This window comes from Perognathus longimembris, chromosome 8 (genome assembly GCF_023159225.1).
Source record: "Perognathus longimembris pacificus isolate PPM17 chromosome 8, ASM2315922v1, whole genome shotgun sequence".
NCBI lineage: Eukaryota > Metazoa > Chordata > Mammalia > Rodentia > Heteromyidae > Perognathus > Perognathus longimembris.
This window is the reverse complement of record NC_063168.1, coordinates 12,426,596-12,452,573: the sequence shown is the minus strand read 5'-3', so window position 1 is coordinate 12,452,573 and position 25,978 is coordinate 12,426,596. Positions and strand designations below refer to the sequence as shown.

The 25,978-nt window shown below is 41.9% G+C and overlaps 1 protein-coding gene and 1 long non-coding RNA gene across 2 annotated transcripts in view; one reads left to right on the top strand and one right to left on the bottom strand.

Annotated features, from left to right (window-relative positions):
* Positions 1 to 622: 622 nt before the first annotated feature.
* Positions 623 to 18,587, top strand: LOC125356192. The gene is made up of 3 exons (XR_007211829.1): positions 623 to 792; positions 1,202 to 1,211; positions 18,577 to 18,587. It is a non-coding gene; the product is annotated as an uncharacterized LOC125356192 (long non-coding RNA).
* Positions 4,795 to 25,978, bottom strand: part of Eif2ak3 (eukaryotic translation initiation factor 2 alpha kinase 3) — a 65,785-nt gene continuing 44,601 nt past the window's right edge. The window contains exons 10-17 of the mRNA XM_048352523.1: positions 24,654 to 24,766; positions 20,830 to 20,952; positions 18,027 to 18,176; positions 15,766 to 16,543; positions 10,800 to 10,967; positions 7,347 to 7,448; positions 6,640 to 6,702; positions 4,795 to 5,077 (exon numbers count right to left, since the gene is read on the bottom strand). Coding sequence (XP_048208480.1) covers positions 4,877 to 5,077; positions 6,640 to 6,702; positions 7,347 to 7,448; positions 10,800 to 10,967; positions 15,766 to 16,543; positions 18,027 to 18,176; positions 20,830 to 20,952; positions 24,654 to 24,766 — 1,698 coding nt within the window. The 3' untranslated portion in view covers positions 4,795 to 4,876. The remainder of the gene's footprint in view (positions 5,078 to 6,639; positions 6,703 to 7,346; positions 7,449 to 10,799; positions 10,968 to 15,765; positions 16,544 to 18,026; positions 18,177 to 20,829; positions 20,953 to 24,653; positions 24,767 to 25,978) is intronic.

The following is a 25,978-nucleotide window of genomic DNA, read 5'->3' as shown; positions in this document are numbered from 1 at the left end:
TAGATGTTCTGCAACTACTCTGAGGCCTCCCAAAGCTGAGAGCAGAATTCCAGAAGAGAGCAACTCTGCAGCTCCGGAGCGGGGAGGAACTGAAGAAGGGACTAGGGAAACTCGGAGTCCCTGAAAGTGGCTGGCTCACCAATCACTCTATCTTTATTGTTTTAAAGTCATCTTCCACGTGAGAAATTGAAACGCAGTTCATTGCAGAAGCAGCGCGGTTGAATTTTGCAAGGTGTGACCCGTTTGGGTGTATCTCCCGCTGATGCGCTGACTGGGCATGTTGCATTGGATGTGTGGTCCACCCTCCAACTACTTACTGCTTGTGGAAAAAGGTGGAAATGCGCCACCTGGTGGCGTTCACTGTAGTTGCAGGGGTGGAATTTCCATGGGGAAGTCTCCTTAAGTAGGGCCTTGAAAATCTAGTTTGGGGGAAGAGCTAATGCTCCCAGCAGTGGGGTGTATTCTTTGCCTTTTTAAACCCCCAAAGACAAGAGCTTTGCTGCTTAGTGTTTAATAGGGCACGGGTTCAAAACATGTCAACCAGGGACTCTGGCATACCTGGAGGCAGTTGCTTCCCTCTTCCCTAAGGTCACATCCTAATCCATCTGGCCTCACCCCCCTGCCCCTGCCCTAGATAAGGCAGGGCCGGGGCGAGGGGAGTTCACTCCTTTTCTCCCGCCATGCATCATTTTGGCCACAGGCCAGCAGTTTGGTAATAAACTTTCTCTCCTGCCTGAATACTGCGTGGCGTTCTCCTTTATCGGCTACCTACTTTAATAAACCTTACACTGAGTAGCTAGGATTACAGGCATGAGCCACTGGCGTCAGGCCGAGGCAGGCGTTTTCTACATCAGCTTGCAGCCTCCTGAGAGCAGTGCTGGTCTGGGCCTATGACTGCACAGACCGGAGACTGGAGTTGGTCTGCAGTTGTCAGAGTAGTCATCAGGCTAGCAAGCAGGGTCTAGGAGCACACAGATGAGCAGGGGGCTGGATTACTAGACTCATCAGAAAGCAATTCTACAGCATTGCTTGGGAAGCATTTGTGTTCTTTGTTCTTAAGAAGGAGGGTGAAATCCACTGGGCGCTGAGTCATATATTGGAGATCTCAGAAGGTTGAGATCGGAGGATCCAGTTTGAAGCCAGCCGGGGCAGGAAAGTCTGTGAGACTTTTATCTCCAATTAACCACCAGAAAGCCAGAAGTGGTGCTGTGGTTCGAGTGACAGAGTGCTGTCCTTCAGCAAAAAAACTCAGGGACAGGACCTAGGCCCTGAGTTCAAGCCCCCAAACAAACAAAAAACGATGGGAAAATTTAGTACGGATATCAATTTCCAAGTGCTGAATTACAAGTATGTGCCACCATAACACTTCCTTTCCTCCTTTTATTCAATTGCCTTCTTAGTAAGTATTTTACTGGCTTGTTATGATGCTGAGTTAGCTCCAAATGAGTCCCATGATATAATCTCCCAGTCATTTTTGTTGTTGTTGGTCGTGGGGTTTGAACTCAGGGCTTAGGTGCTGTCCCTGAGCTGCTCAGCTGAAGGCCAGTGCTCTATCACTTGAGCCACAGCACCACTTCTGGATTTCTGGTGGTGAATTGGAGATCAGAGTCTCGCAGACTTTCTTGCCCAGGCTGGTTCTGAACCCAAATCCTCAGATCTCAGCCTCCTGAGTAGCTAGGATTACAGGGGTGAGCCACTGGCACTGGGTCCCTGTTGTTTTTTTGTGATGTGTAACTTTGGTCTTGGCAAAAACTGAATCAGTCAGGGAAACCCATTGTCTCTATGTGACATGTAGAGTGGCCTAGAGTTCAGGAAAATGCAGGCTGACATCAGACTGCTCGGGGGACACGGTATGGTTACTCTTAACACAGTATCAGTGGCGGCCCCTAGTGGGCGATGGGAATTTCCTCAGGCACTGCTGCTACGGGTTTTGTTACTTGAAAGTCAGGTTTCTGGTCTTCGCTGCTCCAGTACCAAGTGAGGTGAAACATCTGTATTCTGAGGGGACACTATGGGGCGCAGGCGCTTTCCAGGGGAGGTGGGGGCAGGAATCACAGCTCCTCCTCCGTGGCACTCACCCCCAGTGTTGGGGGCCCAGGTAGGTGTGGTGACAGCAATGGCTGTGTTGTCCTTATCTGCTGCTACTGGGAACGGGCCTGGCCGGGACCGAGGCCTCGCTGTCTATTTCTGGGCCTGGGCAACGGTCAGGGCCTCCTATTCCCCTGTCACAAGGAGCCCGCAAGAGAACCAGCGAGAGTGGGCCGCAGCTGGAGAAAACTCCCCCAAGAGGAGCCAGTAAGAGCAGAACGAGGCTGGCTCGACTGGAGAATTCTCTCCAGACCTTAGACCACGTGTGCCCTGGAGATGGGGGACAGATGGGAGGATGGCCTTGCTTTACGGCATCCTAAAATGTCTATGTGGGTAGGGGAGTAGAAGAGCTGTAGTGCTTCCTCTCTGTGACAGGTGGAGGATGGCCCTGGCAGGTGGCAAGGCACCCCCAAGGGACCCTACGTCCTACCAGCCATGTGAAGCCACATGATTGACTACACCCCTGATCTTTGAGGGCAGGCTCCCCTCAGCTACCTCATTCTGCCCAATCTCCCCAGGATTTGCAATGGCAGGCGCAAGTCTTTCTTTCCCCCGCTTGGCTATTTATTTCGGAGGGCTGCAGGCGCACTGGGGTTGCACTTATCATCCCATCGTGCAGATATGGAGTCAAGCACCAGGCTTCACGTTAGAGTGTGCTGGATCACAACTAGCCGTGCCCTGCGAACTGTAACAACGAGTGAGGGAGGCCGGCCGGTACCGGAACGACTAGCTGATCTGTGGCTTGACAACAGTAAGTGCAATCAGTACAAAGTGCAAAAAGCAGAGGCCAGTGTGTACATGGGCTGTTGGAAAGATGCCAGTCTAGCACCGGAGAGGGGGTTGGTTAGTTTTGGAGTCAGAAGAAAGTGATGTGAGAATGCAACTGTGAACTTGCTAAGTTTTTTTGTTTTGTTTTGTTTTGTTTTTTTGCCAGTCCTGGGGCTTGAACTCAGCGCCTGAGCACTGTCCCTGAGCTTCTTTTCCTAAGGCTGGCACTCTACCGCTTGAGCCACAGCGCCACTTCTGGCTTTTTCTGTTTATGTGGTGCTGAGGAATCGAACCCAGGGCTTCATGCACACTAGGCAAGCACTCGACCATAGGCCACATTCCCAGCCCCTGGACTTGCTAAGTGTTGCTGGTCCAACGCCTTGTCTCTCATCCTCAGGCGACTTCCTGAGGTGGCAGGCAAACTATACCCAAGATTTAAAAATAACACCAGTCCTAATTATAACATGTAAGGATTTGTAAAACCAGGTATCTTGGTACTAAGAGTATACAAAGCACTGACTGCAAATCAGAATTACTTGGGTTTTGGCCCAGTTCTGCTCTTGCTGGCTCTGTCATCTTGAGAAAATCATAGCACCTTCCTGGATGTGTGTTTGGTCCTAAGTAGAACGGCAATAATAGTGGCTGTCACGCTAGCTCCCAGGGCTGTGGCAGGCGGTGTGGACCTCCAGAAGGCTGAGTGGAATGTTCCGAGAAGCTTAGGGAAGGAACGAGTAGGAGACAGCAACTGGAACAGGCCAGTCTGCCATTTCAGGACCCTGAAATAAAAGCCAATCCTAAGTAATTTAAAAAAGTTTTATTAAATCATTTAGACTTGAAAGAAGTCACAATAGTTAACACACTTAACGTGCGTTCTGTACACCACCAACCCAAATGGATTGATTTCAGAAATTTTTTATAAATAAAAAAAATAAACATATTTACAGGGAAAAATAAAAATGTGTTAGAAGTGAGACGATTTATCTATAATCAGTTTGGGGATGAACCAACCTACGGGATTACATAGAAGACAGTTAGGATTTTATTATGTTAAAAAGTCCATAGTTGAAAGTTAGTTGTAATAGATGACCCATTTTTTACTACAGTTTCTTTCCTCCCCAAACCAGAGTTTTTGACTGATTTCCATAAAAAGCTTCATTTTCCCTTTATTGGTGGTAAAAGTACAAAAAGCTCTCCAACTCTCCCTAGAACCATCTAAGGAATAAAGCTATTTAATGCTACAAACAGAACTATAAAAACTACAGACATAAACCGTCATACAGTTTGTGCTACTTATCCTCCAAAATAGTGCAGATGCATTGTCTCTTGAGGGACAAAAACGGAGTCAGCTTCTTAGAAATCGGTTTCAAAAATCCTATGTCTAGAAAGCATGGTTCTAGAACAATATAGCTGCTATATGGAGGACTTGCATTCTCCTGTACTATAAAAATATTTCCAGTTTAAATTTCTTTATTTTTTAGGGATTGCTTCTACTTCCTAGGTAAAAGGCGAGGGCTCTAACAGTCTGGCCAGCTAGCCTTAGGAGACCAACAAAGAAGAAAGATTATGTACTATTTAGATAGTCTTTTCCTTTAAGTACAGAAAACATTAAGAGTTGGTTCAAATTAGGGTAGGCCCTAAAATCCAGTTTGGTTTGACTTAGAGCAGTCCAAATAAACGGAGCAAAGTAGCTGAGTGCCAGTGGCTCAGGCTGCAATCTTAGGTACTCAAGAGGCTGAGATCTGAGGATTGTGGTTCAAAGCCAGGCCAGGAGAGAATTCCATGAGACTCTCATTTCCAATTAACCAGCAAAAAGCTAAGAGTGGAGGTGTGAGTCCAATGGTGGAGGGCTAGCCTTGAGCAAAAAAAGCTAAATGAGAGCATGAGGCTCTGAGTCCAAATCCCAGCACTGGCACCAAAAAAAAAAAGGGGGGGGGATGGTGGGAGACAATTTGGAATGGAATGTCAGCCTCCTCAAAATGGCTGTCCTGCCACCTGCTTGGGTTGCTCGCACTAGGGAAAGCTAATTGCCGGGCAAAGGACTGTGCGAGGCACTGGGCTGCCTGGAATGCTTTGTCCCTGATGAACTCATGGAGCGCGAGCGTTGTCTGAGCACTGCTTTTCCTGGAATCTCCAAGTCTGCAAACACAGCGTTTTCAATGATGTCTGTGGCTTCCGGCCGTTCCATGGGGGTTGGGGACAGCATGTCTTGAACCATCAAATACTGAAATACAAGATTTGTTTCATGATGAAAGGGCCAGATTACTAAGCACTGAAGGCTCAGTAACACTCTTAACACTGAGTTACACCCTCAGACCCAGCAAAAATTTTCTGTTATCTATTTTAAGTTCACAAGCTATATGGTTTTTGATACAATAGGTCAACTTGGTCATGAAAGCCGCACTCGGACATAGATAATATATAAGTTCAAGAGAATGGCTGTGTTCCGATAAAACTTCACTGTACAAATGGGCAGCAGGCTAGATCTGACCTGTTGGCCCTAAGATGCCAACCTCCGCTCCAATGAACATGGACCACTTGGGACAATTGGTGTTTTCTTAGCATATAAGAGTTCAAAATCATATCCTTAAAGTACAGAGGTCATCTGATTTTAAAAATAAATTCAGCCGGGCGCCTGTGGCTTGTGCCTGTAACCCTAGCTATTGGGGAGGCTGAGATCTGAGGATCGCCCTTCAAAGCCAACCCTAGGCAGAAAAGTCCCTGTGAGACTCTTAAGCTCCAATGAACCACTTGAAAACCAGAAGTGGCGCTGTGGCTCAAAGTGGTAGAGTGCTAACCTTGAGTAAAAGGGCTCAGGGACAGCACCCAAGCCCTAAGTTCAAGCCCCACGACTGACAAAAAAAAAAAAATAAGGTAAAAAATTCATGTATTACTGAAGGTAAACCTACAATTATCTTGAGAATATTTTAAATTAAAAAGTAACCACAGATCAGCACCCAACACTCCCTTTTGATTTTCTAGAATACCAATTTGGAATGTTACATGTATTGTTATGAGCCACGCTGAGAATGAGATTCATCCATTTTGAAAGACGAAACATTTCTTTATTAAAACATACTTTGTGGGTTAGCATGTCTAATTATATTATAAAGTTTTTGGTTTCAATGCAAGCTTTCATTATACTTATAATACTGAAAGATTCATTTTGACTTTTTCCAACTTGTTCATATACTGTCTAATTTACTTCAATTTAATTATTTAAGGAAATTCAAGATTTACTAATGTATAAATTTTTAAATGATATGTTAGTGGGCATACTCTGAAACAAAAATAAACAAAAGGTGTAAAAAAGACAACTTTAGAAGTTTATTACATATAATTCTTTTACCTTCTAGATCAGCTTAATTTTGCCATCTTACTCTTCCTGTGTGGTTATAACTCTTGATACCCATAATCAACAGAAATTAGTGTCTTATTCTCTATTTTTTTCCCAGAGGTCTTTAAAAAAATTTTTTTTTAAAGAGCACTAGCAAGTTCACCAAAATAAAGAGATGATCAGTCTGACCGAACCTGATTCCGCTTCTATGGGGTGCTGTAGGGACTTAGCCTTATTCAAGCCAAGGGTTAGGACAGTTGAAGCAGAGTAGTCCAGTAAAACCTGGCAGCAGGCTGAGACCCCGCACTTTGGGGAGCATGATCCTATATTCTCTAGGCCTTAGCTTCCCCATCTTCTGTAAAATGAGCAAACTGATAAGTTAACTGCTAAAGGCCCTTAGCAGTTCTTGCTACTATTTTAAAGAGAATATGAGATGAGAATATACATACCTCATGAGGATATTTCTCAGTAAACAGTGGTGGAAATTTAAGGTTTCTTACATCAGTTAAGGTCTGAAAAGAAAGAAAAATTAGATTAAGTCTGTACATTTATTTTGACAAGTGGATCTATTCGATGTTTTCTTTTTTTTTTTTGGTGGTGCTGGGGACTAAATCAGAGGGCCTCATGCTCTACCTCTTGCCTAGAGTGCACTGGAAACTCCAGAAATTGTGACCTTATCTAGTTCTCCGGTCCTTACCTTTCCTTTCTCCATTTATTGTATAAACCACTGGCAGTTCTTTCTGGTTAGATATGTGAGTCTTTGGTTCTGTACTGGAACTTCACGCTCAGCTGGGCACTGATGGCTCACGGCTGCAATTTTAGCTACTCAAGAGGCTGAGGATCGTGGTTTGAAGGCAGCATGGGCAGATAAGCCCATGACATTCTTATGTCCAATTAACCAACATAAAGCTGGAAGTGGAGCTGTGGCTCAAGTGCTAGAGTGCTGGCCTTGAGCAAAAAAGTTCAGGGACAGTGCCCAGGCCCCACAGGCAGCACAAAAACAAAACACTCCCCCTCCCCCTCCCCCCCCAAAAAAACAAAAACACAACCCTTCTCTTCAGCTACATTCCCCAGCTCTTTTGTTTGTATTTTACAGTTCTTTCCTAAATTGTACATGATTTTCTTCTTCCATCTGTCGGAAGAGGAGGATACTTACCCTGACTCTCTCCATCTGAGTGCTGAATGGGTACAGCAATTCAAACAGAATCAGGCCTAACGAAAAGATGTCCACTTTATGAGAGTAGTTGTTTCCATGAATCTGAAATACCACATAAAAGATATTTTAAGAACTTAACACAGAAATAAATAGTACAACTCAGATTACAGCACGATGGAATGTTGATGGTTTACTTAGCCACTTGTTGGTTTAGATGCAACAAAGAGTTAACCTATCCAGCCCCTTTCACTCCAGGAGTAATTACACCACTCAGCATTTCAGAGGGAAAGCCCAGGTATGGCCCAGAGATATGCATCAGTAAAGTCGGCCAGCAGAAACCTGGAGCCTGGTGCTGCTAAAAATGTGAGACTGAGCCAGGAGAGAGCTCAATTCCCCCTGAGGTGAAGCTTTTCAAAGCAAATGCTATCTCCAGCAAATCTCATTTCTAATCATCCTCATCCTTACCCATTTTTATGAAAAAATCTTCATTACTCCAAACCACTAATCAACTGGAGTTAGCCTTCATTATGGCACTTAATTACGGACTCCTTTGCATTCCTACTTGCATTTTTCATGTGTATATTTCTTATTCTACACAATTAGATGATAAAGTCCTGGGGAGGCGAGATCTGCTCCTATTGTATTTCTGTCATTCAAGCACTGGGCTAAGTATAGAGCCAAGGTCCCAATAAATACTTGTTAAGTGAACAAATGAATCACAACTGAACTACTCTACTAAAGAAGGCCTCCTTCAAATGAAAAGTGACCTCCTGGTGACTCAGAAAAGCCCACTTATTGGTAAAAAATGTTTTCAGGCTTGTAACTTAACATTTTGGTAAATAGCCCAGGAAGAAGGACCCCTTTAGAAACTGGTCACCCCAGCATTTCTTGGCTGGGGAATGGAGGTAAGGCGCAAGGTTTAAGAGCTCATCATACCTTCTTCTCTACCTGTCTCTGGCTCTGCTCACAGAACAGAGGTCCCAACCTGAGGTTCTAGTGACCTCAGCTGTCACCCTCTTCCCCTTCCATCTCTGGGGTGCAGGAGAGTATGTGTGAAGATGATGCCTACAAGGGTACAGCGAAAAGGACACCCTCACAGGCTATTCGGACAAAGTAAATGGACACAAACTCATAAGGAAACAGTGTAATGGTCCCATCCAATCCTATCCTCTCTAGGGTAGATGGAAGTGTGACAGATTTACATGCACGGGTAACTATCAAAGTGACAATCCTGACAGGAAAATGTACAAAACTAAAGTACTTGAAACAAACTTTGAGTAAACTGCTGAACTGAGTGTGGTATGATTATATTACACAGTCAAGAGTATTTTCAAGAATTTTTTAAAAAGTTACTTTATTTGGAAATGACATTGAGCATAATGTGGAGTGTTCATAAACGGACATGTTGAATTGGAATCCCTTTGTACAACTAATAAAAATAAACAAAAATGTTTAATAATAAAATGCTCAATTTTGTTTTCCAGCAAAACTAAAATTGCCTTATATAAGTCGTATATTTATACAAAGAAAAGGAAATAACTATTGTGTTTTAAAGATTTTTTTAGTAAGTGCCTTTTTCTTTATATTTTCATGCATAAAAATTAATATATGCCAAGAAAAAGCACTATTAAATATATTTAGTATAATTTAAAATATTTTAGGACTTTCATTTTTCAAGTAGATATTTTAATTGAATCAATTATACTAATTCATAGGTATTAGAAGACTTTAAATAATGAATACCTGCTGAATTGTAGGCATTGTTTTATGTGTTAAAAAAAAAAAGGCAAGCTGGATCCCCATTCTGATAGCTTCCTTTTCAGAGACTTAAAAATGTCACGAAGGCTGTGCTGTGCTGCTTGTGTAAATGAAGGAAAGCATCTAGAAAGCATGTAGAGCCAAAGAGAACTTGGATAACTTCTCAGGGTTTCACTATTTCTCTTTCTTTAAAGAAATGGTTTTCTTAGTACTGGGGGTGAAGCGTAGGGCTGTGAAGCTGGCCCTCTCCCCTCTTTCCACCCCAAGCCCTTTTGTTTTTGAGATGGGTTTTCCCTAACTCTGGGGTCTGGGCTCCAACTGCCTCTGCCTGCTGAATCGCTATGAAGACAGAGGGGGGCACCGTGCCTGGCAACCGGATTGCTATTTAGGAAGGTTTTTTTGAGAACTGCCAGAAAACTAAAACAGAAACAGAGACAAAAACTAACCCAAACCCAAACCCAAACTATAAACAAATGACAACACAAAGCCCTCTAAAACCTTGTTCTATTGCATTATGATCATAGCAAGACACACATTTTGTTTTCAAAGACATTGACATTTCTTTGTAACCTAGCAATATATGAAGGCACATCTCATTTTAACTTATCCATCAAATAAATGTTCAAATATATATATGTAAGGCCAACTATATACAAAACTTAGTATATTTTTTACCTAGTTTCCCTTTCTGGCTTTTATCAACATAGTATTTGGTTTTAGCATTACTTTAAGCTTTCTTTTGTATATCCTTCCCTTTTTTTTTTTTTTTTTTTTTGGCCAGTCCTGGGGCTTGAACTCAGGGCCTGAGCACTGTCCCTGGCTTCTTTTTCCTCAAGGCTAGCACTCTGCCACTTGAGCCACAGCGCCACTTCTGGCCGTTTTCTGTATATGTGGTGCTGGGGAATTGAACCCAGGGCCTCATGTATACGAGGCAAGCACTCTTGCCACTAGGCCATATCCCCAGCCCGTCCCTTTTGTTGCAGGTTGTGTTTATCTTCTGTAGTGATACAGAAATTAGACATCTTTTTAAATTATATTTGCTGAATGTATGTATATCAAAAACAAATCCCTACTCTTTCCTTGTTCTTGCCATCTTCCATTTCCTGACCCCCACTCACTTATTAATATGTATGCTACTAATTCAGCTTGATGATGATACCTATATTTTAGAATGTAAGTATTTTACTGAAAAGTTATTCACTTTCAAACCTGTTTTCTGTTTTTTTGGTTGTTGCTGTTTTGGGCCAGTACCGGGGCTTGAACTCAGTCCCTTAGCTTTTTCGTTCAAAAGCTTGTTCCCTGCCATTTAAACCACTCCTTCACTCCTGGCTTTTTGCTTAACTGAAGTTAATAGTGTCTTGGATTTGTCCTCTATAAGGGCAGCTGCAGCAGCTCCGCAGTTTGGCTCTCTCAAATAAACTCAGTCTGTACGTAGCCTACACAGCACAAACTAGAGTTAGGTTTGAGAGGTGGCATTCAAAGTCCCATTCCAAATTTCCTCTTGTTAGGTTCTGGTTCAGAGGGCAGGGCCATGTTTTATGCATTGTCTTTTCCTTACTCCGTCTCCCACTCAGGTTAGAGGTATTGTTGCTAGTTTCCATCATTTTCAGATGGTATGTAACTGGGTATTTTCATGAGAAAAGAGAGAAGATTCATGTGGAACATCTAGCTTCTTGCCCTGTCTGGAGGACTCACCTGCTCTGGACTCATATATAGTTTGGTCCCTACTTGTCCTGTGTGTGTGGCGTAGGCTGGCATTGGCGTCAGGACCGACTGCTCTTCCTCATCCTGGTCCATTGCCGTAACTAATCCGAAGTCTCCAACCTTGACGACATCATCCATTGTGAAGAATATGTTGGAAGGCTGGAAAAAAATACAAAGACCCCACTGAGTGTGTATAGACAAGGAGAGAAAGTGCTTCATGTTATTTAAATGACTGCAGGAAATAAATACATCTCTTTTTATGAAAATAACATTTCTTTCCTATGCGAGACAAGTACTATGGGTAAAGAAAAGGGAAGCATAGCAGCATAGCAGAGGGAGCTGTATTTATTGAATAGCTACTTAGACTGTCACATCCCCTCGGGTCTAGCATTCTTCATCCCCAATCTTAATATTCGGTCGACTTTCTCTGGGTACTCTTTTCTACATTTTTTATCTAAGCCATAGTAGTTATAATAATAATAATTATAATAGCAATGCATATATAGCACCTGTAATTTGCTGGGTGCTGTTCTAAGCAGTTCATTTCTACGAACACAAACAATACAACCCCCTCATTTGAGTACTATTAGTCCCCACATCTTACAGCTTTGGAAACTGAGGCTCAGAAGTTAAAACAAGCGGCTGGGAATATGGCACAGTGGCAAGAGTGCTTGCCTCATATACATGAAGCCCTGGGTTCAATTCCCCAGCACCACATATACAGAAAACGGCCAGAAGTGGCGCTGTGGCTCAAGTGGCAGAGTGCTAGCCTTAAGCAAAAAGAAGCCAGGGACAGTGCTCAGGCCCTGAGTTCATGCCCCAGGACCGGCAACAGAAACAAAACAAATTAAAAAAGAAGTTAAAACAAATTGCACAAAGCTATCCACTAACAAACTGTAGATCCAGAATTCAAACTGAGGCTGTCTGGCTCTCTGAGGAAAAGACTTTGTGCTTCAGTGTCATGTCCAACATTTAGCACAGGTAACTACTGTCTGATGATGAGTGACAGATTAGTTTTGGTTTGTGTCTGAGCAGAAGAAACAGAACTCTAAGTAGCATCCTGTGCTGCTATTTGTACAATGTATATGCCAGACTGTTTTGAGTTTTTTGTTTTGTTTTGTATTTTTGTCATGGGGCTTGAACTCAGGGCCTGGGCACTCACTGCCCCTGAGCTTTTTTGCTCAAGGCTAGCGCTCTACTGCTTTGAGCCACAGCGCCACTTCTGTTTTTCTGGTGGTTAATTGGAGATAAGAGTCTCACAGACTTTCCTGTTCTGGCTGGCTTTGAACCTCGATCCTCAGATCTCAGCTTCCTGAGTAGCTAGGATTACAGATATGAGCCATCTGTGTCTGGCTCTCTTTTTTTTCTTTATTGTCTGAGGTTCAGACTTTTGCTTGAACTTTTGCTCATTGACTGACACTCTACCAACTGAGCCATGTCTCCAATCTCCTTAGTTCTAAACTTCCCTATGAAACTACTTACAGGATATATCTAGCCAAATGACTCATAGGTTTTTCAAATTCATGTTGTCCTTTCCTCAGAGTTTACTCTATCTTGCAGGTATCATACTAGAGCCATGAAAATACAGGAAAAGGAAGCTCACAAAATTGAGTTTCATGTTTCAAATATTCCCAGAAAACACCAAGTTGTTTCTATTTCTACAACTTTGACTTTGAAGCAATGAAGTTATTGTGTAAAAATAAAATCTATGATAATAGCCAGCATCTTTTTCACAGAGATCAGAAGAGACTGCGCTGCCTTCATCTTTTTTTCTCTACTCTCATCTTCTGATGGCAAGTACCTTCGGAACTCTTAGCAGACAGCATGTCATCCCACCACCAGAAGGCTTCTGACTTTGCATTCCCCTCTTCCCAAGAGTTCGGCAGCGCCACTGGTGTTTAGGCCAAGCCCTATGACCCCACTCTCTGCCTCAGAGACAGGTTTAAGGACAGACCTGTCCTTAAATCCCTGGTTTACTGAACAGACCAAGACCTAGGACTTCTGACCAATTAGTGGAGGAAAGATTAACTTTTCTCCCCACTGTGCTCCCCCCATCCAAAATCTCCCCAAAAGGTTTGAAAGAAAAGCAGGTACCCTCGAGGATCCAGGGCAGCTATCCTAAGACTATGTGGGGAAAGCCTGCATGAAAATGGAAATAAGAAATATGAGGAGAGACTCAAGGAGGATTCAGTTGTAAGGGACAATAAAGCTCTTTCTGGGTAAATCCGTATTAACGGGTCAGCATTTGGCCTATGCTGAGCACTGTACCAAGGCTATAAGTAGGTGAACAAAACTGACACGGGCTTGGCACCGGTGGCTCACGCCTAGCTACTCAGGAGGCTGAGATCTGAGGATCACCATTCAAACCTCCGTGAGACTCTTATCTCCAAGAAGCTACTCAGAAAAAGCTGGTAGTGGCCCTGTGGCTCAAGTGGTAGAGCGCTAGCCTTGAGCACAAAGACATTCAGGGACAGTGCCCAGGCTGAGTTCAAGCCCCAGAACCATCCCCCCCAAAACCCCAAAACAAAAGAAAACAAACAACAATAACACAAAAGCCTGACATGGTTCATTCTACCATGGAAACTAGAGGATAAATAAGCCAGGTGTGACAAGAGTGATGGGAAGAAATACAGGCTCTCACTTATATATAATATATATATAATATTATATATATTATATAAGAAATTAAGGGAAGAGCGAACAGCTAGAGGAAAATCTGAAGAGGTAGGAGCTAGAAGGATTGATAGCAAAATATATGACCAAAATCCAAGGCAAGGGAGAGCCTAGAAAGTTTAACATTGAGCTCCAAGATTTAGGTCAGAAGATAGTAAAATGTACAGGTTTTTCAACTGGGGAAGAAAAATCTTAGTGACATTTTTCTCCAGTACATAAGAAATCCTTTAAATGAATTATGTTTGGAAAGAAATAGAATGTTTTTGATTTCTAGAAACACTAAGGAAGAAATTAACTTTCTTCAAGGACTTTTTCTGGTGTACCAACAAGTACTAAAAAATATTTATGCAATCTCATTCACATTACAAAATCAGAAGACTGTTTGTTCACTATTAGTTAAAAGCAAAATGGATTCTTTTCAAACTGGTATATGTGGGTGTGTGCAACAAGCATTAGGGCCTAAAAGAATCAGCATATTACCGACTTGTTTTCTACCAAATGAGGAACCATTACCACACAAACCTAATCAGCTATTAGTCTCTCAAGTTAAAGGCGTGTGCTTTCCTGTAAGTTGTCTTCTCTACTGAAGTAGATGATTCATCTCTAAACTTTTCATTCATTCTTGGCAATCAGTTTGGAGTCACATCAAAATCCCTGAAGTTGGGCTGGGACTGTGATCTAGTGGTAGAGTGCTTGCCTAGCATGCACCCAGTCCTGGGTTGGATTTCTCAGCACCACATAAACAGAAAAAGCCAGAAGTGGTGCTGTGGCTCAAGTGGCAGAGTGCTGGCCTTGAGCAAAAAGAAGCTCAGGGACAGTGCTCAGGCCCAGAGTCCAAGGCCCAGGACTGGCAACAACAACAACAAAAAAATCACAAAAGCACAGTAATTATGTAATGGATAATATTTTTAATTCTTATCCTCCCTATTTCCTTAAAATGTACTCACCAATTTGAGAATCTACCAGCTAATTTTAGGAGCAAATAATCTTTGTTCCAACATCAATTCTGATGCTTGAAACCAAAGACTGTGAAAATAGAAAATACTTCCAAATATATGGCACATGCCTAGAAACACAGGTCCTTGGGAGGCAGAGGGTGGAGGATCTTGGGGTGAGGCTGGCCCTGGCAAAAGTGGATGACTGTATATGCAGATTGCAGGTGAGGCTAAATTGCTGGAGCATGTACCAGGATGTGCCGAGAAAGAGGCCTTGAGTTCAATGCCCTGAACTGTCAAAAAAAAAAAGTCCCCCAAGCAAGAACAAAGACTAAAAAAAATTAAATTAAAAACATTTAAACCCAACTCTGTCAAGAATTTCAATTACTTTCATTCAAAAAATACTGATACAGTCACTATCTACTTGTTGATGACTGCTAGTAGCATACAGAAGGTAGCAGAAATAAAGTTCTGCATGCTTATTTTCAGAAAACATGTACTATAGAAATGCTATGTAGTGTATGTAAATTAGCACACAGCATGACTACACTACTTAACACTGCCTACATGAAAAGCATAATACAAGGTTTTAGAGCTACAATCATCTCTGTAACCATTTGCTGCCTTTTCCCACCGACCTTCTCCCCTAAAGCCTAAACGGTTCTGTTGACCAAAGCATGGCTACCTGCTGCCCCAATCCAGAGCTGGCTGCTTGGGGCCCTTTCACTACCACTGGAGGCTTTTGTGGCAGGGTGGTTCAATGCCATAAAAGAATATGGTTTCAGTGCTCACGGTGGATTTTTTTTTTTGTGACAATCTTGAAGCTTGAGGTCCTGGGGTTTGAACTAAGGATATGGGCACAGTCTCTGAGGTTTTTTTTTGCTCCAGGCTAGCACTGTACCACTTAAACCAGAGCTTCACTTCTGGCTTTTTTGGTGCTTAATTGGAGCTAAGAGTCTCATGGACTTTCCCGCCACGGCTGGATTCAAACCACCATCTTCAGATCTCAGCCTCCTGAGTAATTAGAACTATAGGTCTGAGCTACCAGCCCCTTACTTACTGTGGATTTTACATTAAGACTTTTCTTTGACCATCAGAACTAACAGGAACACAGTAAAATGAGCTCAAACATAGTGTACAGAAGGACACATGGTTTGCCTGAGTGTACAAGAGACCTATTCTTGCAGCAAGCCCCTTCATGCTACTTTCTCAGGCCTCAGCTCCAGATGCCTTTACTCTCTGCTGCTCTTATAGGCCCTTCACTGAAAAACTGACAAGCACTGCAAGTGCTGCTTTGAACCCCCAAATATCAGACTGAAACTCCTGTGTGATGTTCTGCAGGTACAGACCTTGAGGTCTCTGTGCATGAGTCCCTTACTGTGCAGAAACTCCACAGCCTCTGCGATCTGCAGGAAAATGTGCAGACACATGCTCCTCTCTCTCTCCTCCATGGTGCAGCGTTGGTTCATCCAGTCTTTGAGGTTTTCTTTTCTGCACAGCTGCATCTGAATGTACAGATACACCTTTGGTGAGCTGGGCTGAAGTTTATCTGTCGTGTTCTTAGTGAGGTCTAAACTTAAAGTAGTTGGTCTTGGAGGGGAAAGAGACAATGTAGCTTCAGAAGATTTGCTGCTGGAATACTTGAAATCAGTTAGTTTATTAGCATAATGGTTGCCGATGTGTAACCGGTTAATGTTGGGATCTTCTTTACTGGATGCATTGTCACAGCCAGAATCTTCAAACACTATGGAAGAGGAGGTTCTCTCCCTTGACCTTACATAAGGAGAGGCTTCCGAAGGGCAAAGTTCAAAGGAGTGCCCCTCATCATTGCCATCCATGGTTCCATCTTCCACATCACAGTCAGTCAGGCAGCTGTCCTGGAGGTTGTGTGCTGCATCCCCTGACCCACTGCCATCTCCGTGGTCCGTTCCTGAGAGCTCCAGGGGAGAGAACTGGCTCTCGGATGAACTTGTCTGGTCACAGGAAATCCCCACTGAAAAAGACTTGCTTCTCTGAGGTGAAGGAGCTATGATTTCGATGTGTTCTCTTGTAGAGAAGGGATCCATTCTGCGAATCTTAACGGATGGTGCCTCCATTGGGCTAGGAGAGCTGAGTGGCCAGTCTGTGCTAGAAGTAAGAGAAAAACAAATGATTGACAGGGAATCTATGTTGATTAAGGGACCTGAGAGCCAGCCTCTGTTTAAAAAGTTTCAACTAAGCTGGCAGCCAGGGGCTTGTTATGCCAGTAATCCTAGCTATGCAAGAGGCTGAGATTGAGGATGAAAGTTCCAAACCAGATTTGGCAGCAAAGTCTGTGAGACTCTTCTCTCTAATTAACCATCACCAAAAAAAGCTTCCAATATTATAAAACCACTGACCAAATGACAATCAGAAACAACATATAGACTAAATTAAACAGGTTATGTGAGACAAAGAATAGCTCATCACATTGATTTCTCCTCCAGATCTTCATTTCAAAGCTTCATTTTATGCCTGAAATAGTTATGTGGGGCTGTGTTGCTTGATTCTGTAGCTCCTGTGCAAATAATAGCAGCTTACTGGGTCTTGAGACCAAGGGCCACTTTGCTTGGTCCTGGAGTCTATGACAAAGGTCACTGTACTGAGGTACTTCAGGGGGGTTAATGCTGTGCAGAGGTTTTACTTCCATGGTTTGGGACCTGCTGCGTCTTTATTCTTTTTTAGCAGCTTTTAAAGGGCCTTCTTTCCTAATGTTACCACAGTCACTTAGGGAGAATGTTTTCAGACTACTAAGTTTACATATTTTTAATTGAAATTAAAGACTATTAAAGATTATAAATTGTTAACCACTAAACAAAAGCAAAAAAACTTTATAGCACTGTCCCTGGCTTCTTTTTGCTCAAGGCTGGCACTCTGCCACTTGAGCCACAGCGCCACTTCTGGCCATTTTCTATATATACATGTGGTGCTGGGGAATTGAACCCAGGGCTTCATGTATGGGAGGCAAGCACTCTTGCCACTAGGCCATATTCACAGCCCACTCTTGAAGATTCTGAAGAATCTAAAGATTGACCTAAAGATTGAGCTTCCACTTTGGTGTAATATTAATAACGACAATAACTTTAATAAAATAATAATTACAAAAAAACTTTATAGGGCCGAGAATGTGGCTTAGCAGTCGAGAGCTTGCCTAGCATGCATGAAGCCCTGGGTTCAATTCCTCAGCACCACGTAAACAGAAAAAGGCGGAAGTGGTGCTGCGGCTCAAGTGGTAGAGTGCTAGCCTTGAGCAAAAAGAAGCCAGGGAAGTTCAGGCCCTGAGTTCAAGCCTCGGGACTGGCACCACCCCCCCACCCCCGCCAACCCCAACTTTATAGAAACCTGAGAAAACCCATCATGAATCTCTCAATCACTATTACTAAAACACTACTGATAATAATTTAAAATATCAGGTTTTCAGAAATGAAATGAAATCTCATTTAACAAGTAGCTGGAAAACATTTCAAAGAGAAAAGTCGATCTTTTTTCCTAAGAAAAAAAGCAGTAGGAAGACAATGGGAGATGGTACTGTATTCAGAGGAGCAAAAACTAGCCTGGAAGTTATTTTAAAAGCAATGTCTAACTAAACTACCTTTCATCTTTCAGCCAGATTTCATCCATCTTTTCTTGCCACTTCTCTGGTGGTGTTTCCAGCCAGGCATTAAAATATCTCACAATTCCTGGGTGTTCCAGCTTGGCTAAGGCTTTAACTTCTCGCATTACTTTCTCCCGAGCCAGTTCTCTGTAAAAGAGAAAATAAGAAATGCTAAAAGTTGTCCTTGTCTTAAGAAATACTTACATCCAATAGCAAAAACAGAAAAAAAAATGCATTGGAGGTCTCCCTTGAATCTAACATTAGGAACAGACAAGTCAGCCTTAGGCATAATTCTAATAAGTCACAAATTAAGTTCCGCATTAAGTACCCCCCACTTATTTCTCTCCTCCTGGAATTAAGTGCTATAAACACACCTATTGCCTCATCCGAAGAAAATTTTCTTGGCTAACTAAAAATCAATCACCATAGTCCCTTAAATGTTTGCTAGTCAATAGTATCTACATCATCAAATTTCTGTGTTCTTATCAAGTGGAAAAAAATGTAATTACAATCTGCGGAGACAGAACATCATCTAGAATAAACACAGACATGGGAAGGAAGTATTGCTAAAGACCCATCATCTTAATCAGAACACTGTTCTCAACCAGAAATTCCACTCTGATGAGTCTATTCAAGGGAAGTAGATGTGGCCAAAATGTTCTATACCAGCTACAAGGTTATATAAAAGTTACACTGCAAATTTTCCTTAAAATAACAAATTAGAAACCACTTTGCCTAACAGTAAGAATTGTTTAAAGAAAATATGGTATATGTGTTAAGTGGATTATGACCCAGACATACTTTGGTGTTGCTTTTTAAGGTAGAATCTCATTATGCAGTCCAAGCTGGTCTCAAGCTAGTGAGTTTCCTGTCTTAAAACACCTGAGTGGGGCTGGGAATGTGGCCTAGTGGTAGAGTGCTTGCCTCACATACATGAAGCCCTGGGTTCAATTCCTTAGCACCACAGATATAGAAAAAGCCAGAAGTGGTGCTGTGGCTTAAGTGGTAGAGTACTAGCCTTGAGCAAAAAGAAGCCAGGGACAGTACCCAGGCCCTGAGTTCAAGCCCCAGATCTGGCAAAACAAACAGACAAACAAATACTCCCAAACACCCAAGTGCTGGGATTATAGTCATATGCCATCATATCTAGCTAACATGCTATACCTTTTCTTTTCTTTTCTTAATTCTAGGTCTGAGAACAGGACTTGAACCTGGTATCTGATACTTTTGCTCATTGGCTGGCACTACCAACTAAGCCATACCTCCAACCCCTAATAGGTCATACTTTTAGTGAATTTTAGTATTCAAATAAAATATACTTAGTAACATGAAAAAAACAATAGACAAAATTGTACAGTATTGATATTAGACAAGTTTATGATGAAAAAAATCAAAAGAAAATAGTCTAAAATGTTAATAGTGATTATTACTGGGTAAAGAGTATATAATACCAATATTTTGTCTGCTTTGAAGTACTAGGGTTTGAATTAAGGACCTTGAACTTGCTAGGAAGACACTCTACTACCCTGTTTTGTACTGGTTATTTTTGAGATAGTGCCTTGCTTTCTGTTGGGCCAGCTTGGACCAATGTCTGTTTATTTTTTGTTCTTGTAGCTAGGCTGTCCGGTACAGACCACTATACCCAGCTATCACAAAGAAAGGGGTCTGTGGACATTTCTGCACAGCCTGGCCTGGAAATGAATTTTTCCTAACCTTGCCTCCTACTAAACAGCTAGGTTTAGAGGTATAAGTCACCAACACCCAGGTGTGTGTGTGTGTGTGTGTGTGTGTGTGTGTTGCCTATCCTGGGGCTTAAACTCTGGGCTTGGACACTGTCTTGGACACTGGCTCCTTTTGCACAAGGCTAGTGCTCTACCACTTGAGCCACAGTACTACTTTGGGCTTTTTCTGTGCTTAACTGGAGAGTCTTATGCAGTTTCCTGGTCCAGCTGGCTTCAAACTGTGAACCACAGATCTCAGCCACCTGTGTAGCTAGGATTACAGGCATGAGCCACTCGTGCCTCACTATTATTATTATTTTTTTTTTTTAAGATAAGAGTGTCATAATGTGGCCCAGGCAGACCTTGAGCTTGCTATAGACAAAGGTGGTCTCAAACTTGTCTTGTCTCAGCCTCCTGAGTGTTAGTATTTCAGGGATTCACCATCACACCTGAAATACTTTGTCGCTTTAACATTTTCCCTTATTACTGTGATAGTTTGGGCCTGGAATCTTGGTGTAACTGAGAGGTGGTGGAACTTTATGAGGCAGGGCCTAGCAGGAAGTATGCTAGCCACTATGCCTTCAAAGGGTCCTGAGACTCTCACTTTTTGATGTGCCAGCATGAAGCAAATGGCTCATTCTTCCACATGTTCTTGCCTTTAGGCATTGCCTCACCACAGCCCCAAAGCAATAAAGCTATCTCGCCATGAACTGAGATGTCGAAAACTGTGAGCCAGCCTTCTATCTAAGTTGATTTATCTCAGGTACTTTGTTAGAGTAACAGGAAATCAACTAACACAGTATCATAAACAGAACTCATTTTTGCATGCTGTGATTTATTAAAGTCTGTGGTACTTATACATTCCGATGGAAAATTTTGAATTGCCAGGAATAAAAATGAGAGCATTTTTAAGTAGATACGAAATATTCTAGATTATAACTTTCAGAAAATTTATTACTTGATAGCACTTAGAACTAGCTTCTTTATTAGTGACTATGGAATACAACAGAAAGAACATTGTGCCTATAATTACAGCCTGTAGTACCAACTCCATGTATACTAAAAGAACCATCTATTACCTATTGGGGAGACGGATCCTCTTGATAGCATAATTGCAATCATCTACTTTGTTTTTAGCTTCAAAGACAACTCCAAAGCCACCACGACCCATGCACTGGATTGGTTCAAAATCTGTTAGGTATCTTAAAAAAAGAAATAGGTAAAAAACGTAAAGGTTTGCCAATGTTTTAAATAGCAGAGCAAGGTAAAAATACAATCCAATCTTAAATTACCATACAAAAATGTATAAACTCAGTAAAGTGTCAAAATTTAAGTTTATAGGGAAGATAAACTTGAGGGAGAAAGGGTAAAAAAGTGCAGCAGTAGAGCTCATTGGATATTGATGAAAGTGAACTATTCAACTCATGGGTGGAGACAGGAGGGAGGGATTGGGAGAGAGAGGAGAGTGAACAGAAGACATTGTAAGGAAAGGAAATGTACTCATTACCTGACTCATGCAATTGTAATCCCTTTGTAGATCTCCTTTATAATAACAATAAAGTAACTTAATTTAAAAAGAATTTTAAAAGCCTTTGTTTTCTTAGGAATAATTTGTCAATCACTTGTTCTTATAATAGTAATTATGCTGCTGATTTTGTCCTATCCAGTAGTTTCCATGATTTACCAAATATCATATTCTCAATTCTTTGATCTTTTGTTTTCTGTTGTGTGTGTGTGTGTGTGTGCGTGTGCGTGTGCGTGTGCATGTGTGTGTGTCAGTCCTGGGGCTTAAAATCAAGGCCTGAGTGGGGGGGTGGGGGGTGGTGTGTGTGTTGTTCCTGAGATTTTTTGCTTTAAGACTAGTGTTATACCACTTGAATCACAGCTCCATTTCTGACTTTTTAGTGGCTATTTAGAGATAAGAGCCTCAAGGAGCCGGGTGCTGGTGGCTCACACCTATAATCCTAGCTATTCTGGAGGCTGATATCTGAGGACCCTGGTTCAAAGCCAGCCAAGGCAGGAAAGTCTGTGAGACTCTTATCTCTAATTAACCACCAGAAAACTGGAAGGAGAACTGTGGCTCAAAGTGGTAGAGTGCTAGCCTTAAGCACAAAAGCTCAGGAACAGAGACTAGGCCCTGAGTTCAAGCCCCATGACAGACCAAAGAAAGAAAGATGAAAGAAGGAAGGAAGAAAAAGAAAAGAAAGGAAAGGAAAGGAAAGGAAAGGAAAGAAAGAAAGAAAGAAAGAAAGAAAGAAAGAAAGAAAGAAAGAAAGAAAGAAAGAAAGAAAGAAAGAAAGAAAGAGAAGAAAAAAAAAAGAAAACAAAAAGAGTCTCAAGGACTTTCCTGCCCTGGCTGCCTTTGAACAGTTATTCTCAGATAGCAGCCTCCTGAGTAGCAGGGAGTACAGGTGTGAGCCACCGGCACCTGGCACCAGACTCTCCATGCATTATTATACCCAATTAAAGATGTTTTGTTTTCTTTTTAAACATTGGCAGGGTTGCCTCACAAGTCAGTATGGTCCCTACGTAAGGTATTCAGACAGAAGTTAACTTCAGTGCACCTCTGCAAGGCAACTGTTTCTCCTTTTAGTGCCTGATCTCAATGACTTGCACCATAGATTCCAGTCAGTTTGCTCTATGCTCTCCCATAACTTCAGGGATTTTGCTCCTACCATTTGTTCTTTGTATTTAATGAAACCCTATTCTTCTTTCACCAGGCATCTCATCATCCCTGTAAAGTTTTCTAGAATTGTGTCTTATTGCTCCCATAGCACTTTGAACTACCCAGTTCATCTCATTATTTTGCAGCTATTTGGATGTAGCCTTTCACTACCACTCTATCATGGGGACCATGAATGCAGGAAAGTATTCTAGTTTCCCCTACATATTCAGAACCTGGACAAATCAAAAGTGTAACATATGTCTGTTGAATAACTATATCAATCAATGCATGCATGTGTGTATGTTGTGCCAATGGGAGAATTAATTCAGATGGTCTATAGTGTGTCTCTTATAACGGAAACTTTATTGCTTTATGACCTGTACACTTATATTAATTTAGTAGCTGTCTCAGTTGGTTAGGCAACAGAGTTAAGGAGAAGATATAATAGATCTCAACCCTCCATGGGCCAATTACCTTCATGGAAAATGAAGAATGATAATTGGTATTCCTAAAAATAGGTAGTCAAAGTACCTTAGTACAAATCTATCTCCCACATGCAAAAAAAGCCCACCAAGTTCATATCCTATTCTTGAAGGGCCAACTATATTATATCTTCTAAAAAGAGTAACATCTTATACAATGATTATAGACCTATAAATAAAAAGTATCACTTTGCCTAAGGTCTGCTGATTAATGACAAAGCTTGGACTCAAACTAATGACTGAATCCATAGTCCATGTTCTTCATAGTGTCCAGGACATCATAGATACAAATAAACACTGAATAAAATTACTGAGGCTGGGAATGTGGCCTAGTGGTAGAGTGCTTGCCTAGCATGCATGAAGCCCTGGGTTTGATTCCCCAGTACCACATAAAGGGAAAAGGCTGGAAATAGCGCTGTGGCTCAAGTGGTAGAGTGCTAGCCTTGAGCAAAAAGAAGCTCAGGGACAGTGGCCCAGGCCCTGAGTTCAAGCCTAGGGTTGGCAAAACAATTTTAAAAAATTAAGCCCACTTAAATTTTGTTCTTTTTGGTTGTGAGATTTAAACTCAGAGCCTGGATGCTATCCATGAGCTCTTATGCTCAAGACTAGTGCTCTACCACTTTGAGCTACAGCTCCACTTCTGTTTTTTCAGTGATTAATTGGAGATGAAGAGTCTCGAGGCCTTTCCTGCCTGGGCTGGCTTTGAATCGGGGTCCTCAGATCTCAGCCTCCTGAGTAGGTAGGATTACAGGCATGGCCCACCAGTGCCTGGCCCGTTCCAATTTTAAAGTACAGCACTGTAAATCTCTTACATTAGCCTTACAATGCGTCATTACCCAGGATGCCATGCTCGTCCACCTCCACCTCTAGACTCAGTTCAGCGTGACCTCATTTATCACGGCCTTTAAAATCATCCCAACCAGAGCTTTAGTTCATGGATTCTTTCCCTTAAAGTATTGTCCTGTGCACTGTTGTTTAGAGTAAGCACTGAATGAGCAATGACTGGCTTCAGTGATGGATTCTTTCAAGGGAGTCATTAGTTCCCTTGCTTTTTCCCTCTGCCTGCTGCTACTGAGAGCTACTGACAGGTTAGCCAGCATCTTCATTAGCAAGGGCACAAAAAGTGTCCTTCCCATTTCTTTGTAAGTTTGGTTTTGTTCCTGGAGTTCACTGGTCCTACTTGTTCCCACTATTTCTCATTAGTTGGCTTGATAGAACAGAAAATCCTAATACACACATTTATAATCATCTTTTGTCACAAAACCATTACCTTAGATGTTTGAAAGTTCCAAGTGAAATACACAATCTGAACATACATCTTCTGAAAAATCAACCAGACCACCCTCTCCTATACCACATAGCATCAAAGATGACATTTTATACCCAAATGACTCTACTTGCTTCTTTACTTTGAAACTACGTCAACTGTCTATATTTAGCTAACCAATTTCTCTCATGCTTAAAAAAAAAAACCCTGCATGTTCTATGAGTGTTTTTTCCTCATCTATCTACTTTCTATTACAGACAGAAAAAGATGAACTCAATTTGATGGTTGAGCTTCTAAACCCCCAAAACACTGTATTTTAATCCTTTTTAGGATAAGAACTACTTTTATTTGAAGTTACTTAAGGATTAGTTCTACTTGCTTAGGTACACATAAACACAATTTAGCAAAGTTTTAGTTTAGAGGCTACTTCAGGATTCAAATGCTTGTTATCAGAACCGATAACTTGCAGATGTTTTGTAGAACACTTACCGTGAAACATATCCCGAGTTTTTCAGATCATTCCAGCTACTGTCGCTGCCTTCACCACTTACAGAATCATATTTATTTTCAGTTTGACACTGAGTTTCAGATTCCTTTCGTTGCTGATAAGAGAGAAAACAAACTCATTACCAGAACAAAGCTGAACTCAAATTAGTTAACCATCTGAAGTTACAAAATGACATTGAAAAACAAACAGCATTGAGAAAAATAAAGAGCATCAGAAAATCACAAAACACATCATTTCTCTTTAATAAAGAAGAAAAGGTATCTTCTCCTTGCCATCAGTCTAGTCATTGAGAGGATTTTGTGTCCTTGTAATGTGGGTATGTTAGATGTAGCATCTAATATATGACTAGATAAGAGGATACACACACGGACGTATGAATGCAGACACCTGGGCAAGACTAGATTAATTTATGTCTCAATGACTTTATAGATGATTTAAAATGTTTCCAACAACAGGACACCGAATTTGGCAATGTCTCCTCACTAATATTTCCTATATGATTTTCCAGAAGATGTTAGTAAGCTATTATGGTCGGGACAGCATTATGGTTCACTGATTCAGTAACTGATTCTTTTCTTTTTTTTTTTTTTTGTGGCCGGTCCTGGGCCTTGGACTCAGGGCCTGAGCACTGTCCCTGGCTTCTTTTTTGCTCAAGGCTAGCACTCTGCCACTTGAGCCACAGCGCCACTTCTGGCCATTTTCTGTATTCGTGGTGCTGGGGAATCGAACCTAGGGCTTCATGTATGGGAGGCAAGCACTCTTGCCACTAGGCCATATCCCCAGCCCCAGTAATTGATTCTTTTAGCAAATCTTTACAAGGATCTGATGACATGCCAGATACTGTGTAAGGAACGGGGAAGATGAAGGTAAACACACAGACCACTCCCTGTCCTTTTTCTCCCTGCCAATAGACAGAGATGAGGAACCACTTATTAAATAAGTGGTCCTTACTTTAGTAAAGAGAAGACAGGGTGCTCTCAGACATGGGAAGACAATCTAACTTAGAATAAGGAGGTTAAAGAAGACTTCTCAGAGACATGGCAACTAATTTCAAACTTAAAGGTGATACAGGAGTTAATACCATACAAGGGAAGGGAGAAGAGGTGGGGAACAAGGCTCAGGTGCGATTTCCGAGGATGGGCACTGTTGGTCTGGGGGAGAGCATGATTTCCGGAGGGACTGAAAGAAGTTCAGTATGGCCCTGCGCATGAGGGAGGGGGAAGAAGGGATGAGGGTATGGTGAGAGATGAGGATAAAGTAGGTGAGGTATGATCATTCAGAACTCTGAATAGTTCTAAAAGGTTAG